The following is a 20,069-nucleotide window of genomic DNA, read 5'->3' as shown; positions in this document are numbered from 1 at the left end:
TTTTAGTTGTAGAGATGGAAATAGCAGCCCTTTATATCTGCAATATTTCTATGGACTCCCTGCCAGGTAAGCTCACAGGGCAGAGTGCTATGTCCAGTAGCACAGAGCAGCTGTGTCACCACTGCCCATGGGTACGATCCCGCTCCGTTTGGTGCTGCCAGAAGAGCCTTAGGAGATTTTTCTCAGTTTATTTGGGTTTGGTGCATCTTGGAATTTCATCTCTCCAATCTGCTCCTGCAGGCTTTTTTTCTTCTAATTCCATGTGAAAAAAATGAGAGGGTGAAACAAGCGGAGTGAGTGTTAATAGCCGCAGCGCTTCGTGTGGGCCCCAGCCCATATGCTCGGCACCAACAAGCAGAGCTCCTTCCGAAGAAGAGCCTGCTGTTCCTCCTCTTGCTTTTCCTGGACGCACAGTGCAAACCCCTGAAGTACTTGTCTGAATCTCCTGCCTGTGTCAGCAAATCAAGGATCTCACCAAACACTGCTGAGACCCAAACTCACTCGTTTGAGGTAATGCTGCTAGGGTAGTAAGTGACTGCGGGTGAGATGGCCAGGATGTGATAGGCACGGTATTACACACGAAGTGAGTGCAAGGTGCTTGGGTTTCACTGAATAGCCTGCGTGTGTTGGTGGGTGCCGTCCAGCTCCCAGGTAGGAAGATGATGGATCTTGGCACTATCCATCCAGTGAGTTTTGTTTCAGATCCCAGTGAAAATACACACTACTTTGAAGACCGTAAGCTGCACGTATGTGAGAGATGCAGCTCCTGGCACACAATGGCACAATGCATGTTTTTAACGAGAAGACTAGACCCATGAGACCGGCCCGCCCCACCTGAGGCTCTCCGGGCTGCGAGCACCGGCCCGGCCGCACTGGGGCCGAGGGCAGGCAGCGGCGGGGGGAGTAGGCAGGGCAGGCAGTGAGGGGGGAGCAGGCAGGGCGGGCAGCGGGGGGGCAGCAGGCAGGGCAGGCAGCGAGGGGGGAGCAGGTAGGGCAGGCAGCGAGGGGGGAGCAGGCAGGGCGGGCAGCGAGGGGGAGCAGGCAGGGCGGGCAGCAGGCAGGGCAGGCAGCGGTGGGGGGAGCAGGCAGGGCAGGCAGCGAGGGGGAGCAGGCAGGGCAGGCAGCAGGCAGGGCAGGCAGCCCTCTGCCCGGCGCCGCGGCGCGGTGCCGCATCCCCGCCAGGCCCGCTCCGGGGGAGCCGTGCGGGTCGGGAGAGGACGGGCCGAGCGCCGGGTGCCGGTGGGGGCAGGCGCCGGCCCCCGGGGGGGACGGTGGGGGGTGGCACAGCACGGCGCTGCCCGCTGCCGCGGGGCCGCAGCGGGCTGAGGAGCCGCTCCGGCGGCGCCTGGGCTCCCGCCAGCCCCGAGTAGCCGCCGCCTCCCGCCCTCCTCCTCCTCCTCCTCCTCCTCCTCCCCCGCCTCCCCCTGCTCCGCGGGTGCCGGCGGAGGGGCCGCGGGGCGGGCGCCCGGCGCGGGCTGGCGGGGCCGCGGCGGCGGCGGCGGCGGCGGCTCCCGCGGGACGGCGCCCCCCCACCTCCCCGGCCCGGCCCGGCCCCGGCGGCGGCGGAGGGCGGGCGGAGGCGGGCGCGGGCTGCACCTGCCGGGGCGGCGCGGGCGGCGCGGCTGGGCTCGGCGCGGCCGGGCTCGGCGGAGCCATGCCGGCAGCCACGGCGCCGGGGCTGGACGGGCAGCGGACCGCCGCGCCCGGGCGGGACAGCGGCCGCCCCCGCGGATACACAGGTACGAGCGCGGCCCCGGCCCCGGCCCCGGCCCCGGCCCCAGCCCCGGCCCCGCGGGGTCCCGCATCGTTCCTCGCACAAGTTCCCTCCTGCGCCGCACCGGGAGGGGGGGATGCCAGCGGGGGCAGCGCCGGACCTCGGGCGGGGTGCGGGACCGCCCCCCGCGTAGGGATGCGGGGTACCCGGGGCAGCATGGGGGACCCCCCTCGACAGAGATGTGTGTCCCCCGGGAAGGGGCGCGGGACCCCCCCCGCCCCCCTTCAGCTCCGGACCCCCCCTCTCCAGGCAGGGCACCCTCCCCGTCCCGGCTCCGGGGCGGGTCCCTGCGGCCGGGAAGGGTGGGGGGGGGCTCCTCACCCTGAAGTTCTCGGGGACACGACACCGCGGGGCGAGTGTCCCAGAGCCGCCCCGGGCATGGGGGGGCTCGGCGGGGTCCCGGCGGCCCTGAAACGGCTCTGCCGGGGCTGCGTTCCGGGTGCCGAGCGGGGAGCGACGGCTCCTGCGGGGCGAGGCTGCGGTGGCAGCCCCGGGGGTGCGGGGTCAGGCGGGGTGAGGGCCGCCCCGGGGCACCCCAGGGATGGGTGTCCGAGCAGGGCTTCGTACAGCAGCCCCCTCCCCAGAGCCACCCCAGCGGGTCACCCCAGATGTCTCCCGAGGCGGCTACCGGAGCCCCGGCAGCGATTTGAGGAAACAGCCCTGCGTGGGGTGTCCTGCGCTGGAGGGCCAGGCGAGGCGGCAGCCCGCTGCCTGGGCCTCCCCTGGGCTTTAATTGCTCTTCAATGGGAAGCACTGGGCTTAATTTATGGGAGTTTGGAGTCGGCTGGCTTGAGTGAACGCAGGGCGCTGCGGTGGCGAGCGACTCGGAGCTGCGAGGGCTGGGCAAACGTGAAATCGAGTGTACTTTTAAAGAGGGAAGGGGTACAGCATGTATCTTCTTGCAGCCTGTTGGAAGCTGCTGGTCCTCAAAGAGAAAGCATCTCTGGGCCAATGTAAATTGAGCGGGTAGAAAATGAAGATGTCGGTGTTTTAGTGGAATAGGATAATACGCTGAGGAGTGGAATGAGAAACCAATCAAAGCTTTTTTGTTTCCTTTTCTCTCTCTTCCCTCTCAGCTTTGCAATTCAATTTGATCGCATAGATCATAACATCCTTTCAAACCCTCTTTGGCTCAAAGGGGTCTGATGGTTAACTTGATGATAACGGGAGCTGATAGCGGGCCTGGCCCTGACACGGGTGGGATGTGCGCGCTGCGTGGGGGCTGTAGCCTCCCCCAGTTTCTGGGTCCGGGAGGGAGGCAGAGCCGCGGCCCCCAGCGCCGCTGGCTCGGGCAGCGGGAGCCGCCTGGTCGCGGCCCCAGAGAGCCCTGAAGCCTGGGAGCGAGGTGAGATGGAAGGAGCCTGCAGGAGCTCGGTGCGGCGGCGGGTGAGCTGCTGTCGGCGTAGCGCGGCTCGCCCAGGTTTCTCCCTGCCATACTGCAGATCGCAGGGTAGACAGGGTTTTTCCCTGGCTTCAGTGCAAGCAGGGCTGAGCGCTCCTGAAATTCAGGGACCTCCTTCTCCTTCGCAGCCTGTCCCCACGTCTCCCTGCGATTTAATTTGCTCGTGCGGTTCTAGCAGACTTTATCAATGACCCGATTTTGTTGTGCTGATAGAAATGAGCAAACGTGTTTGGGCTAACAGTGTAGCAATGCTTTAAATTGCATCCACTGAATGTGCTTAACTGTGCATTTAATTTGAATTTAATAGAGCAGTTCATTTTAAAAATGCGAAACAAGTTCTGGGAAACCTACTTAGCGAATTAACAACTCAAACACAAGTGTAGACCCTGTTGCTGTACTTTGATGCTAATGTTACTAATTACTGACTTTTTTTCTTTTGTAAAATCATGTATATTTGGCTGCTTTTATTTGTTGTGTCAAATTGTCTTCTGGGGCTGGGTTTGCCCACAATTATGGTGAGGTTTGGAAGTGGCATGTCCTGTGTTTGTTACACTCACGGGACACCCCCTTTCTGTTCCTGCCTAGGCTAATCTTGCCCTGTGTAGATCTGTGGCAAAACTCCCAGAAAGGCGGGATCCACCAAAAAAAAAAATTGGCATTCGGACTAGAAATCCACCCTCAGTTAATCCCTCAGATACCTACAAACCTGGCTTCTCTCAGCCATGCAACCAGAACAAACAAACACCATTTTTTCCAAACCAACTACACCAAAACCACGGAGCAGGAATTCTCAGTAAGGTGCTGAATTGGAGTAAAAAGGGAGTCCACGGGATCAGGGCATGGCTACGCCTGCACGTAGCTGCTGCATCTGCTGTAGGACCGGCAGAGCTGCTTGCGGCACACGGGGCTTTGCCAGACCTTTGCTGGGTGTCGTGCTCCCTCGTCCCCTCTCCTCTCATTGCCCTGCTGCTTTACGGAGGTTTGTCTTGGCCTTCACCATCTGTGCAGATTTCACCTTCGTTGAATATCCATTTGTTACTACGAATGTATTGAGTTAGGTGGATGTGCTGCTGTTAAATCTGAGTGGCTTAGCTAAAATTATGACTACTTGTATAATCTTGAATTACAGTCTTGTTCAGGATGCTTAATTTAAATGTGACTGTGTTATTTATGCAGCAGTATTTGCTGGAGAAGTGACCTCTAGAGAAAGCGGATGACAACTGTTATACGGTATCTTTCATTGTATCATGTTATTATTGGTGATCATTTTTCATGCTGCTTTGATTGAGTAAAAGTTCAGGCCATGAGCAATAGGGTGGTAACAGAGATTTGCACGGACAAACTCCCTCACGCATTCCTTTTGCAGAGGATGAAAAAATGTGGCAAGATTTCCATTTGAATTAACGCGTGAATGAGAGAGAAGTTAAAGGAAGTTCCTTAGCACAGCCTGATGCCTGTAGCACTCAGGGGGTCTTACAGCTTCCTGAAACCCAGCTGTGAAATTCGAACACCCTCTGCTTTTCCTGGTCTGGCCTACGTTTTGAGGACTAGTTTCTCCCTCTGACAGTCTCACCTTGAGCAGGGAGAATGATACCACCCTGTCCTTGAGCGCCTTCAGCAGCGCACTTGCCAAAGGAGCTGCGGGAGCCTGACTTACACCTTGGGAAGGTCAGCGTATCAGAAGGGCAAATGTGCAGGGCGGAGCGTGGGGTGCAAACGTCTAGAAGCTGAGAAGAAGCCTTCTTCAATTCGGCCTCTTACATTTTTAAAAGCTACAGATGCTTTTATGTGTTCCGTATCGTACTGTGGTTGTTTTGCTGTCACAGCAGCATTACAGTATTATTGCCTTTCTGCAGTAGTTTACTATGGACAGATACTCATCGACCGTCTCTTGCCAGGCTCGTTATATTATCTGGAAAAGCCTCTGAAATTCTGAAATGCTCATGTCAGTGGTGACCTGAGCGCTTTCCTGCCCTGCGGGAATTGCCGTGAAGCGGGATGCTGTCGTCAGCCCAGCCGCTGCATTGCCACTGAGTTGTTGTTGCCTCTGAAGCTGCTAAAATTGTATTGGGGGCTCTTTGGGTGAAACAGGAAAAAGAGGAAGGAGTATCGAAGGTGTATCATTATTTTTAGTCTTCATGTTGCTGAAGCTGGGGGGTCTGGCCTTCTGTTTTTCCAGGGTAGTACCTTGGTTTTTGCTGTGATTCCTCCCGCATTCCTCAAGGCAATGCTGTAGCTCTTTCAGACCGGGGCAGCACATACTTCTTATAAACATATAGGTGCATCTACAAACACATCGGTGCAGCCACAGACAAAGAGAATGTAGGAAAGAAATACAGAACACGACAGGAGCGGTTGTTATGCCAGGTTATAAATGAGTAGGTCTCTCGCTGCTGGGTTGCTGTCTGTAGTTGTGGTTCTGCTTCGTCCCTCTGCCTTCCCAGACCAGGGAAGAAGAGAGGCTGCCTGAGGTAAGGTGGAACGTGCTGCAGGACGCTGTGCATGCTACCTCCAGACCAAGTCGTGGAAGAAATTATCTAACAGATACCATTTAAGGGAAGAGACATGACCTCTGGCTTAGGACGGACACAAGCTGCGGTTTGCTGGCGGATGGAAGAGGTATCGCCACTTATTTGCTCGGTTATACTCTGGATGACTGTTAGTGGCCATAGTGGGATGTAGGTACCAGGCTGGATGTATCTTTGGCGTGACTCGAGGTGTCTGTTCTTTTCTTGTGAGCAACTTTTTTTTTCTGAAGTGAGTTTCCTTGCCAGTGCAGAAACTGTGAAATCATGTCACTAAGCACTTACAGTTGCTCTTCCAGGAAAGCAAAAGCAAAGCTGTTCTTCAAAGCCAAGAGCGCTGCTGCTCTGCAGAAAGGCTGCAAGAAGGTTTCTCACCTTGTTCCTGCGATCCTGAGATGCGGCTCAGTTTTTAGACTGGGGAAGAAAACATTGATCCCGAATTTCCATTTCCACAGGGCAGAACATGACACAACATGGAATATATGGGCTCGTAATTTCTTCAGGGTTATTTCTCCTTCCTTTTTCTCCCATGAGATCAAAGTGAAACCTTTTATTAAATAAGGTAAAAGAAGTGACAGTTGCAGAATTTCAGCTAATTGGTTTTATCTCCTGGACTGCAAGGTGCTAATCTTAGTGGTTAGGCATTTGCACCAGGCGTTGTTGCTGCTTTGAGGGAATGATTTTTGTGCTTGTCATAAAAACACTAGAACGGTACAAAACAGAGAACGAAAAGAGTTATTAGGTCTTCTGGCACAGTCCTCCACGGTGCAAGATTGTTCCCTATGGTATTCTCCAATACTTTGTCCTAGCTACTCTTAAATTACCTAAGATATAGAGATGAATTATGTCTAGACTTCTGATTTTCAGCTAGGGAATGAAGTGAGCTGAATGTTTTGGACCCAAAACATTGATATTTCAAAAATCAGAAGTCAGCCTCAAAACACAAAAATAAACCCACCCAAATGACAACAGATAATCCAGCACTTTCTGGGTTAGGTGTGACCAGAAACGTGGTCCATTTTAAAGGGCCAAAACGCTGCCGGTTTGGCTGTTCCCACCGTGGCAGAGCCAGGAGGTCTTTGGACCTTTCCCGTGAGAAAGCGGAGCTTCCCAACGCACGTCTGCAACTCTACGACAAAGAGAATTTTCGCTGTGCTGAAATTAGCACTACTTAGCTTATTTATGATTGCCACTGACTTTTTATGTGCCTGGCACTACAGAGTCTTGCCTCCAATAATTTGATGGGGACAAGCCAACATACAGGACAGTTGCTCGTTTCCATTTAGACATTTTATTGACACGCTGTCTTTCAAAGGCAGTCACAGATAAGCAAGCGTGTTATTCTGAGGAGCAGTTTTGACTAGCTCAGTGGATCAAAAGATTGACAGAGAGATGATTTTGCAGTCTTGGTGGAAGTCTGCCTCTCCCGCGTTTTGTTCCATTTTAAGATGACAGCGAGAAATGCAGAAGTTGCAGAATGAGCAACCGCTCACCAAAATAAATCAATTCCTGTATGTGTTGAGGGTCTTGGAGATGGGGTGGAGCTGGTGCCTGGTTTACGTACGAGGTTTTGCCAGCAGAGCAGAGCCTCCATGGCAGGAGCCGAGCTGCTGGCCCGACAGCCCCCAGGCTGCGCGGGGAGGCAGCGCTCGCAGCTGCGTCGGCGTAAATTGGAGCAGCAGCGGCTGGTAGAGGCACTCGGATGGGTTAACTGCTTGCTTTTCCTCTAATGGAGTTGGAAGCGATTATTAAGTTATTATTTCTGGGATGAAATAAGGCCAAAGACAACGCTGCTCACATGTACGAGTCTCCTCAGCAGAGGGGTCTTTGGGCGTGATTTTGAGGAGGGGTGAAAATGGGGACAGAAGGTGGGTTAGGTGAAGGGAAGAGGTGGTGTACAAAAACCTGAGCGTATGTGTGGGCTGGGAAGCGGTGTTTGGGAAGATGTTTGGGGCTGGGGTGGCTGAAGGAGGTGCAAGGGGCGAGTTTTGTTGTTTGATTCCTCCTGTTCAGGAGAGCAGAAATTTGTGCCTTCACGTAAAAGATCAGAATTATACCCAGGAGAGTTTCTGCTCAGAACTGCAGTAATCTCCAAGACTATGACCTTCGCTAGTTGGTTGGGTCAAAAGAGGCATCTGGACTGGACACCCAGGTTTCGCTTCGCTCTAAAAAGAGGTGCCCCACGAAGCCAGTGGCAGTTTTGCGTAGGCAAGAGAGAGCTCGGGTGTTTGGCCCGTTATCGTTAATAAATACAGAAATATAGATTGGGACTAAGTTTTTCACTCATTCTAAATATGAATCAGAGACTATCCTTGCCCCATGTTCTGGCCGTCCAAAAGCTGCCAGTGATTTAGCTGAATTATCTGATGCAGATCTTGGTTTCTTAGACATGTGCAGTACAAGAAAGCGAAGGGCACGGGGCTGCTGTCCTTTGATCTACTCGCTTAAGCTACTTGTCATTCTGCGTATAACTCACCTGCAATCATTGACTTTTTTAATGGGAAAAAGTAAACACAATGGACTGCTTCCTTGTCCTTATACTGGCATCCCCGTCAATCTTCATGCCTTCTTTCACTAATTCCTATGGCCAGGGAGGCCGAAAGCAGATGTGCTTATTGACTCGTGCTGTTAATCATTGCTGTGCTTGAATGGTTTCTGGCAGGATGCTGCGTGACTTTCACACGTTGCAGTTTTGCAGGTTGCTTTTGTGTCCATGGCCAGGCTGCTGGCTGCATGCCCCTCTGCTGTCGTGGGTGAAGCCCAGGAACAGGAAAGCCGAACCCAGCAGCAAAAAAAAAAAAAAAAAAGGAGAGAAGAAAAATAAAAAGTGATAAAACCGCAGAGAAGGTTTTTAAATCTGGCTGTTAGTTTCTCAGTCCATGAATGATTTCTATCACCATAATAAATTGCATGCTATTGCTAACTCTTACAGACTGGGGTCTAAAAAAATCAATTATTCACAGAAATTCTTGCTGACAGTTGCAAATGCCAGGTCACAGCTCTATGGTGTGCATTTAGCAGCTTAACACAGCAAACCAAGTGCAGGAGCAGCTTCAGTTTGCTCTTGGGAAGGAAAAAGGACTTGCAGAAGCCAAAACAGGCCAGCTGAGGGGAGCAAATGCAGGCAAGGTCTCTAGCATTCAGGGTGGTTTTGCTTAACAGGATGGTTGGAAGTTCCCCTAGAAAACTAACAAACCTGTATTCAATAGTCCGTTTTAAAACAAGAAAGTAGTTTCAAAGAGAAAAGGTTGAAAAGTTTCTATATTCTTTACATGTAAGCGCTTTGTGCAAATGCAATTCCTATGTTTTGGGGCTTTTTGGCCAAAAATGAGCATCTAACCATCAAGTAGCAAGCATTTCTGGTCCACCTAAAATTTCACGTTGGGGATCAATTTTCTAATGCCTGAAGCAGTTTTTGGCCAGCACCAGACCCTTCCCACTCAAGCATTTTTCAGTCAAGGTAGCGTCGGTGCAGTGCTCACCTCACGTCCCCCCCACCGGCAGGGATTTCTGCCGTCCACAGCGGTTGTGCCCAGTCTGGCAAACGTCACGCAGAAGCAAGAGGCCACCGGCTGCATCATCGGGGGACATCTGCTTTTGTCGGCGACGTTCATTGCACCGCGCGTGTTTGCATGCCGCTGTGCACAAACCAGACCAAACGGTTGCTGCAGGCAGATAACCCGGAGCCGTCGCTGGCTGTGCAGGGGCCAGACACGCAGCCGGCTTGAGCTCCGTTTCTCCGTAGTGCCCGGGTTAGTGGTGAGGAACGGGAGTGTGTCAGGGTAGGGCATCCTTCATCCTTCCTCCATCTATGGCTCCTAACAGACACGTGCTTTCCCTGTGAAAATAGGTGTGAGGTTTTCTTTTGGCTTCTCCGGTGGCTAGCTTTTCAAAGAAGCGCTGAATTTCTACCCTGTCTATTGCAAATTAAATAGACTATTGAAAACCATGTTAAAAGCAGGAGATGTCTGATGTTGCCAGGGCATCGGATTCAGACTCATTTTCCCATCAGGTGTGTTCAGATAATAATTTTCTATCCTTTATCCTTTAATTCCTGAGATTCTTAGCTTAGCTCTGCCCAGCTCTCCTGCTCATCCGTGCAGCCTGCTGGGGGTCACCAGAAGCACCAGTGATTTACGTATTGAATCTGTAGATCCAGAGCTTAATGGACAACATTGCTGCTGGTTTCTCTCTATTTTAGTTTCCTCATCTGCAAGAAGCAGTAAAATCTGAATCTTGCTCAGTTTACCAAAGATCTATTAAAATGCTTTATTTTGGCGCCAAACGTCAATAATTATCAAGAGAAGCCAGAAAATGTTGGATTTGTTACTAGCTGGCTTCCAGGTTAAATAAAAAACTGATGCACTTAGGTGTTAAAAAAAAAAATTGTCTGCTCTACAGAGAAAAAGCCGAAGGGTTTTGCAGAGATCCTTAGCGGTGCTAAACCATTTTGTAGGTGAAAAGCCACAGAGCTGAAGGTTTTGTGACAGCGAGCCCTTTTCTTGGGCCCATTGATAGGATGAGTGCTGATAAAGTATTCGTCTTAGAACTGGCTGGACAAGGTGGTTTTGACATTTTTCTTCTTTCTGCGTTTTAAAGGGAACAAAAGCAAGAGAGCGGATTCTGTCAGAGCATCCCCTTTCAGACAAAAAGCTCAGGTTTTCCAATTCAAGTCCCGACAAGCGAGCACCCGCAGCCTTCTCCAGACCCCAGAAATGCCCATCATCACCTCTGTGTGAAGGGAGAGTGCTGAAAGAGTTTTGCTCTCGTAAGCGGTTGTTGGTTCTCTCTCACGTCAGGCTCCCGTGCGAGCACGGAGAAGGGCTCGCCAAAGACAGACTGCTAGTAAAACTTGTCTGTTTTCCTCTTGATACTTGATCTGTGTTAGCAAGGTGCTAAATGTTGGCTTTGACGCTGAAATCTGGATTTCCCAAAATCATTGGCCTTCTGTAGCGTTTTTGTTTAACTTTTATTTCGTTTGCGGTGATTGTTTTCTTGCAGTTATTGTGATGATGAAAAATGCTTTGAGCATTGGTCCAAGGTAATCTCTTATCTCGACTATGGACAAGGGAAAATTTTAACAGTTCTGGTCATCATAGTTTCCATTGGAAAATATACAGGGTCTGGTTAACGGAGCCCACGTATGGCTTTGCACCGTCTGCAGAAATGTTACAGTTGGCTGCACAGGTTTAACGAATGAGAAGTTATTCATGAGCACTGGGGAAAAATAATGATGAAAGTTGAAAATATAAACCTACAGACTTCACCGGCCTGATGTTTCATGAAGGACACTTCCACCAGCAAGGATATGCCTCTCAAAACCTGGCTGAGGACAGAGAGGGACCTGGCGGCAGAGGGAAGGTGCGGAGGTGCTCCTAGTCTTTGTTACTCCCCGGAGAGAAGGAAAATGATATAGAAACAGATTCCTGACCTGCAAATTTCAAATTCAGACTTGAGCTGATGGATTCATTTGTCTCGCTTTATGTTTCTCATGTCCCTGATTCTGCTTGGCTTTCCCGAAAGATGGGGTGACAGATCCTGGGGTAACACTCGCATCGTGCTTTGGATTTGAACCTCTCCGGAGACTGCGGGTGTAGAGATGCACGGGGGAGGCTGAGGACCATCTGTAGAAGACTGTGGTATTGTGTAACCAGTTACTTCTGTTCTCCTTCTTGTAAATACCAATGCTTATTATGCAAGAAGCAGTGCTAACACGCTTTGGAGGCAAGGGCTGGATCCCTCGCTGCCTGCTGGGGACGGCGTGCTGGGACTCGGCTCTCTGGAGCGGTGGATTTTGGTTGCATCCTGGTGAGATCACCTGCCCGTCGGGTCTGTCTGCTCCAGGGCATTTGATACGTTCAGGGCCTCAGCTGAAGTGCAGGTGAAAAGCTCATTTCAAGCTATTCCTCTTAACTTTATTCTCTTTAGGATCTTTGTTTTAGAAAGTAGGCCACAAACTCTGCATTGTGCAAATATGTAATTTATTTATGATCTGCTTTAGAATGACAAAGAGGGGAGACCATCAGCAATATTAGCTCTATTCACTAAACAATCAGTCACAAAAGCAACTGTTGGCATCGCTTCCACGGGTAATCTTTGATTGGGAACAGTTTGAATTAAAGCATAATTCTGGTGCACTCCATAGTGGAGATATAGATAGATAGATAGATAGAGATAGAGATAGATATAAAATTACCTTTTTTTTCTTAATATGGAAGTAGTGGTGAAGAGATAAATAGATGAACGCTTCTGATTTGCTTTAGGTTTAACGGATCCTTCCTGTTCTCGAAAGTTGCACTATTATTAACTTTTCAGAAGTGTCATAACCTATTTTTTCAATTCTGTTGGTAAACAGACTAATAAAGCACAGAAAACCCATCTGTTCTTGTTTTACTGGGGACTTCATCAAATACCTCATTTTTCATTTAGTTCTTATTTCTCATTTAATTGTTCCCATAAGAAGAGAAATACTCAGTACTGCCCTCGTTGCTAGATCCAAGAGTAAAATGTACAGATGAGAATAACCTGACTTTGATGTAAATTGGCAAAAAAAATCAATCGTGGAGATGGCAGTACGGTGACTGGAACAAATCCTCTCTTAAAAGAGTAACATAAAAGACATGAATAAGAATCATTTTACAGCAATCCTACACATTATTTATGTTTGAATTAGGAGTGGATTGCACATGTTGTCATCAAACCCTAATCTAGCACTTCAGTGATGTGTAGCTTGGATTTTACATGGATTAAAATTGCTTGCAGCCCTCTACTATTTCAGAGTAGAGTTGAGAAGTGTTTAGTGCTGACACCTAAATCTTGCCACATCTTGTTCACTACACTGAGCAGCTCAAAAGCCAGATGCAAATGCTGGGCAAGAGAGAAGAAAAAGGCTTGGTATCATGAAGAGAAATGAAACAAACTTGTCTGCTTTGGATTTGGTTGTAAGATTTTGCAGCAGCGTAGCACGACAGTTTCTTTTTGAGATGGAAGCCAAGAATTTACCGCTATCTGATAATTTTTGCTACCTTAGCAGGCATGAAAAGATCTTGAAGTAGACTTTGCCATCCTTCATCCACCAAAGAGCATCCTGAGTTGTCAAGGACCGCGCAGTGGTCAGTACATTACTGTGTATTTTCCCATCTGGAAAAATCTGTAGGGATCACAGCTCCACAGAGTGAGTGACCGGCAGCCCCGCATGAAGTGGGTGCAGCCATCCAGCAGCTCTGGATTGCACAGGGCACAGCACCAGTGCCTGCTCCACCTCAGCCGTGTTGACGAGGTGATTTAATGCCTTGCCCACGACTTCTCGCCAGCTTCACACCAGCTTTGTCCAGCTGGAGGATGAGGCTCAGGAGGATCAGATTCCCACTGAAGTGTCCCCAGCATCCCACAGCAGTTGGGTCTGGGCTTTTGCTCACTTATCTGAAAAGGTCGTGTTGGTGAGCACTCCTTGCCCCTCTCGTGTTTCATGCTTGGCGTTTGACGCTGGGCTGGTGCTTTCTTTTCTCTGGATGCATTTCCTTCTCTGTTCTTCTGTACGTGCACCCTTCCCTGCTCCGAGCCAGGAAGGATCCTGCTTGGGATCCTTGAGCTGCTGCCCAAACTCTGCCTTGGCTGGACTGAAATCGCAGAAGCGCTCCTGACGGGAACTACCCGCGCGCGAGGAAGCGCGCAGGATGCTGAGGTGTGCTCGCTCGTCCTGGGGGCTCCCGCCTCGCCGGTGACCCCGAGCGTGGTGAGAAGGAAAGCAATGCTGCCCGAAATGCGACCGATGAGACTCAGCCTGGCGTGGGAGTCCCAGCACCCCTTCACGCTGCAGAACTATTGCATGTTGTTAATTACGTTGCAAACGGTGTGTTGAAAAATCGGTTTTACCTACAAAAGAGACCACAGGAAAAAAATGAGGGAAGTCGGTAGGAGCAAGCCTAAGGTATCTGCTATAATAGAGGTGTGAGCAGAGAGCTCATTTGAGTATGGATGTGTAAACACAGAAAGAATCTCACTTCAAATACCTTTTTTCTCTCCTCCTCCTTCCGTCTTCTCTCTTAATTGCATGGAATTTCCTTATCAATGGGAGAATAAGCTTTTCTGAAAAAGCATTTCCACGAGTGTTTAATGGTGGCCTGTGAGAATGATCAGAAATTGGGTTCCCTCTTTCACAATTTTAAAATTAATTTTTCAATAGAAACCCAGAGTGTTTTATAGGGAGTATTTTAACTTGGAAATGCTGAAATCAGGCAGATGCAAGACCCACGTATCATTAAGAAGCTGCGTTTCTTTTTTCAGATTACGTGCTCTGACAGACGTCTTCTGTAGGTACCTTCGAGTTTCACTGTCTGCAGTTGTCCAGATGGTTCCTCCGTGGGACTGACCCGGGGGAACAGCCGCCTCCACGGCTGCTGTTGCAGTTCTTGCAGGTCTCCGTCAGACTCCGGAGCGTGAAGCTCCCCTGGGCCCGCCGAAGGTGGTCCTCGCAGTGATGTGTGTGCAGAGGGCTGTGTTTTGGTGCATGTGGTTTGTGCCACACCTGGACCTCCAAAACCTCCCCCGGGGAATAACTTTGTAGGGCCATACCCGCGTCTTGGAAGGCAGACAGGTCTATAAGAGCTTTCCAGTGTCTCAGCTTTATAGTGACTCTCGGAAACCAGTGAAATAGGTAGGAAAGGTCAAATCATGCCATTGCTGACGTGTGCTTTTGTTAGAAAAGGTTGAAGCAGGTCCTTACCTGGTGCCACCAAGCAGTAGGAAGTCCCCATAGCACGCTTCCCGGTGGCTGCGGCCCAGCTGGGGACCTTGTTCAAGCTCTGCAGCTTAAAGAGCCTGGACCTCCCCCCCCTCTCTTTTACTGCTGGGTTGGTGTCAGCGTTTAACACTAATTTGTTAAAAAAACAAGCCATGCCAGTGTCTGAATTTGCTAGTGGGAGGCTAAGCTCCTCCTGGTAGCCATTTGTTGTTGCAGCATTTCATGCAGTCCTGCCCAGCCCTGGCAGGATTCATGGCCAGCTCTGCAAGGGAGCGAAGGCACGGTCGCGAGGGGACTGATGCCAGAGCCAGGCGGTTTCACTCACACAAGATGCTTTACTACATCTGCTTTATTTCATATTTCACTTCTAGCTGCTTTTCTTTTGCTTTTTGACATAACGAGCTCTTCCAAGAGCTCTTCTGTGAGGCTGCTGTAGATGTTCAACATTATGCCTGTGACTTCAGGGACACTAATTTCTAAGGCATGTTTCTGTAGGAAAATAGACTTGCAGAAATAATATCAGCATGTTTATTTTCTGCAGGGTTTATAGAACCTAATGTTCTGTCTCTTTCTGGCATCTGGTTATTCCAGCTGCATTAAATAGTCAACAATAAGCAACGCAAAGGCTTGAGTTACGTGTGTGTGGGAATAATGAGGCGAAGTCATGGATTGCTCCCTTTCTGCACAAACAGTGAGTGGCAATCTTGATAACATGCTTTCAGGTAATTATTGCTGTGTTTTAGATCATTTTGGTATATACTTATGCGATGTATTTGATGTTTAGGCTCTATGTCTCGCTATGGAAGGAGCACAGGAAATGTTTAACGGGCAAGCGTGCCTAGGTTGCTCTCTCATTTCTGTTTTCTTATCAGCAAAACATAAATCCACAGCTTGCTGACAATGAAACCATATGGTAACTCCTGACAAATCGTTTTCAATACAGATAATCCTGGCTGTGCATGAGAAGAGATATTTTGGATTATTTTGTCTTAATTCTTGCATTACTCTCTATTTTTCAGTGCCTGGAAATTATGTGTGTGGCTATTTCTGAACCCAGAGGTTTGGGTGAATTGAGAATTTATGGAGTACACTACACTTTAGTGTCTTTACTTTGAGGACAGTTATTTGTCATATGAAATAATCTGTTCATTTGCTATAGCCAATGCCCTTCTTCTGTGCTGGCAGACAGTAGCAGCAGATGCAGATACTTTTTGAACACTGGATATCCGCTTAGTGCGAAGCCAAGCTAAGACGTGTTCGTAGAAATCCGCTCTTGCTTTACAAGGAGCTGCAGAAGTAGCTGCAGGAACTTGAAGGTGTTCGGCTCTTTGTGCCCTGAAGCGAATTGGCCGGCTGATGGTCATCTCGGTTCACCAGAGCTGATGCTGTACGTTGGCATGGTACACAGAGGGGACAAGGTGGTTTGTTAATCCTTTTCAATGAGTAAAATGAACAAGCTAGAGTCCTCACAACTTCTGTTGGACTTCAAAATAAATTAAAAAAAAGACGTTTCCAGCCTTTGTTTCATAGGGAGGTATCAGCAAGTGAGTTTTCTTCTTGAGCTTGGAAGTAGTAGCCAGTATCTGGAAGTGTAAGCCGAGCACGAGCCTGGGAGTGGAGAACAACAGGGAGGAATAATGGGAACTGGGCGCTGGAGACACGTATCAAGTCTAGGAACGATGCCATGAGGCTAATCAAAACTAAACAACACATCATGAATTTTCATGTTTATTATAAACTACATAGAACTGGCTGATAGGCTGTTAATTCCTCAAGCGTTCCTCCTAGCTTTAGGTGCTGGCTGTCAGGCATGACTCGGGGGGGTCTGAGATGCAGCTATTGCAAAAGCTACATGAGCAATAATTAGGGGGTTTTATTTAGTTTTACATTTCTGGATGCTAACAGTTACTGCAAACCAAGACCTGAACATGATATTTTCTAGATATTTAGAAAAGAAATATAAATCAAGATGTCAATCTGGTCAGCACAAATGTTTATGCAGTATTTGTGTTTTACTTCAGGAGGCAATGCAGCCTCAAACACCAGCCCCAGCTGAAAACAAAAATATGAATATGTTATATTCAAAAAAACAATAATAAAATTCTTGATTGTAGTGGATATAGTCAGATAAACATGCCTGAAGAGTATTCAAAGGATAAGTCTATGTGGAACATCTGCTTATATAAATATGAGGATGGAAGCTTACCTAAAGAATGATTTTCTGGAGATGGAAGGGTAAAATGAACCTAGCAGAAAAGTGAATGCAGCAAGTAACCGCAAAAACATTATAGATAGTTAACAGCAAAGGATGCTAGAGCTTACAGGAGAGATTTTACAAATGAGTTATTAGAAGACCATTGCTGATGAAAATTAGGGCAAATTTTATCCAGAGATATTAAATCCGAACTTAGATGAAATTCACAAAGGCATACCGGCAAAAATCCATCTATGCATTTCCATAAAAGCATTTGTAAAAAGCAAAAAGTAGTGACACATTTAATGTTTTGACATTAGTGGGAAGAAGTTGTGTTGAAAAGGTCTTAGAAGAAGAAGAAATAGTATCTCTACTCTGGCCAAAGGCAGGTACATGAAATGCAGTCGATGAACTTTCAGCTCAGCATCTGTGTAGAGCCAGGTATAGAGGCTTTCAGGAGTTTAGCTCTCATTAGCTGTCGTTAAGATGAGCCTCTGGGGTTCCTGCCCCAATCACATTCATATGGGAATGATCCTCTGGGGATGACATAACGTGGTTACAGCTCCGGCCAAAGCGAGGAAATATCCACGGTTTCATGGCTGTTAGAAATCTTTGTAGTGCTCAAGTGAAGAAAAATATTTTAAAATCCATGGCTGAGGAATAATGCTGACAAGGTCGCTGACATTCAGAGGTTTTAATCGCTCGGCATACACCGTCATGGGCAAGGACAGTGCAGGACGGGGTCAAGAGCACCTGAACCAGCCACAGCTGTACGTATTACTCAGGATGGTCAATGCTGGATTAAATGAAATCCGTCTTGAAAGAAAGGATCCAGTGCCCAGTGATCTATTCTTTGGAGAGCAGAGGCTGAATAACGAGTCCAGGTAAACTGGCAAGTCAACTGAAAGCATCTGATGAGGGCTGCTGTTGTGGCTAAGCAGATGTACTTGGAATCAAATTTGGCTCTGGATTACTTTCTGCATCTCGTGCAGCTAGAAGTGTCACCGACGTGAACTCTAAGTATGTGATCCAGTATCTAAAAATAGCCTTGAAAGTGTAAAATGCAAAAAGGTAGATAATTTGCAGCTTAGGGCAATGGTTTTTCATGGTAAGTCTCTGAGTGATGAAGGTAAAAAGAAAAGCCCAAACTCATAACGCTCATCTGGAGCGAGGAGGAAGGTTGTCCGATGCACACATCCCGTGTGTGCCAGTAATGGGATGTTGGAGGGAAGGACAAGAGATGAAGGGAAACGACCCTCTAGAAAATATTTGCTCTCGTTGAGGCAAATTGCTGCCATAGTAAGAGACTGAAAGAAGTGGCAAAACAAACAGAAACAATCTGCACGGAATTAAACCAGGCATGTTTTTAAAACCTAGTCCTCAGTACGTATTTACTTAGTAGATTAGACGAGTAATTGTGACTGTGGCTTTTGTTTGGTCTTTTGCTGAGATTTCTTTGGGTTTGTTTTCCAGGGTGCTGGGGTTTTTAAGAACATAAATTGAAGATGGGTAGTAAGGCTGTCTGCTGTGGTTTGATCGCAGGAGCTTAACGTTAATTAATGACCAGGGGGGAGTTCTAGTATTAAAATAGATTTGCTATCAACATGTGATTCTGTCAAGATGTTCTCAAGGAGGCGATTAGAACTCTACATTTCTTTTTGCTTGTAAGTGTGAGAAGCATATTTTCCCCCTTTTAATTTTTTTTTGCGTCATCATAGTGCTTGCAACTCTGGTCTTGCAACTGCAGCGCTGTTGCCTCTGAGTCTGCTGAAGTCATTTGGAAATCCAGTGAAAGATAGGGAACTTGGGCTCTGAGGCAGAAGCACTGCTGGTATTTAGTAAATGTTAAAAAAAAAAAAAAAGATTATGTAAACAGTTTCCAGATTCTGTCAGTGCACATGTACAAAACCAGCAAATGTATTTATTGTTGTTATCTTCGAAGTATATCTGGATATTATATATTGTCTTAATCACCGGTCATTAAAATCTGTGTTGAAAATGAGTGTGAAACAAGGAATGTTGTGACAATAAAACTCAATGTATAAAGTTAGTGGCTGACATTAGGTGGCCGAGAGGAGAGCAGCTCCGTGACTCAAAGAACAGCTGTATGAACAGCAAAGAAATAGAAAGAGAAAAGCTGAATGAACAAAAATGTACTAAAAATGAATGAGACCCTATAAAGGGGAGTTTGTCAATTGAAAATGGCGATGAGTTGAGTGTAGCTGTGCTGTATGTGTATGTCTCTCTGTCCCCTCCCTGTGGCTTTGGAACCCCCTGGCTTGTTTCAGCCAAGACTAACAGAGGTGCAGTGCTCTTGAAAGACAGGAATTTTCTGTAGGATCATGAAAAGATGCTACCGAGTAGACTGAAATGCTGAAATATGTGATCAGTCCATTAGATCTTGAAAAGTTCGCATGGGGGAAGATGTGTTATGAATATTCCCAGCATGGAAGATGCCAGCCTGAGTACTTAATTAAACACACGGAGTCCAACAAGACAGGAATCCGTAGGAGACTACACCACTCACAGAATGACTTTTTTTTTTTTTAAATGTTTAATATGTACCAGTCTAAGCAGATAATGTTGCAACACAAGTAAAACCCCGCTTTGTGCCGGGGGTCAGGGCAGTGGAGCTGTTGAATGGCACTGAAGGGAGTTTGGCCTTGGGCTGGTACTTGGCAGAGCAGTCAGCATCGCCCACCCCGAGGTCTGTTATTTGTTTTGACCATTAACTGGGACTGATTTACAATCTGATCACAATAAAACTTAAGTGGACCTTCGCTTTTGGCTCTGGCGCTGCATTGTCTCGCTTTGGTTTTGTTCCGCAGGGCAGTGCAGCCGCGTCTTCCCTCCCCAGCTCGGCACGCTACAGATCATTCACGGCAACGGCACGGCCGTGGGGACGGTGATAACGTTCCAGTGCTCTGCCGAGCACCAGCTGGAGGGACCGGGCGTCATCACCTGCGTTTGGAAAGCGAACAGTACCCAGTGGACAGCCGGCGTGCCCTCCTGCAAGCGTAAGGTTCTTTCCAAACCATTCCCAGTCCCTTTGGGCTGCATTGTGTTTATTTTGCCCTGCCTATCTCCTACAATGTTAGGATTAATTCTAGACATCTGTGCAAGGAAAAAGACAAATTCAATTTCCTTCAAAGTTGCCCCCACTGACTGTAATTGCACTCCATATGTGTTCTGACATCATTCATTATCATGACACAGAAAAGACTCGGTCGAATTTATGTCTGATCTCACAGCACCGACTCCGGTAGTGTTGCACCCGGAATAACTGTGGCTCTGTAGCTACAAGCTGTACCCTTCTTTAGAAAAGGTATAGATATGACCAACTAATGTGCAAGCATATTTGCAAATCTCCTGGCATTCTTGTCTGAAGATATTTTTGCTGTAAAAGAAACGCAGTGATGTTTTTTGAACAA

General features: G+C 48.4%; 1 protein-coding gene across 1 annotated transcript in view; it reads left to right on the top strand.

Annotated features, from left to right (window-relative positions):
• Window positions 1-1,654: 1,654 nt before the first annotated feature.
• SUSD3 (sushi domain containing 3) overlaps window positions 1,655-20,069 on the top strand; it is a 33,733-nt gene continuing 15,318 nt past the window's right edge. The window contains exons 1-2 of the mRNA XM_050904908.1: window positions 1,655-1,739; window positions 19,467-19,655. Of these exons, the coding sequence (XP_050760865.1) occupies window positions 1,655-1,739; window positions 19,467-19,655 (274 nt within the window). The remainder of the gene's footprint in view (window positions 1,740-19,466; window positions 19,656-20,069) is intronic.

The sequence above is a fragment of the Gymnogyps californianus genome, chromosome 13 (assembly GCF_018139145.2).
Source record: "Gymnogyps californianus isolate 813 chromosome 13, ASM1813914v2, whole genome shotgun sequence".
Lineage (NCBI taxonomy): Eukaryota > Metazoa > Chordata > Aves > Accipitriformes > Cathartidae > Gymnogyps > Gymnogyps californianus.
This window is presented reverse-complemented; position numbering and strand designations above follow the sequence as displayed.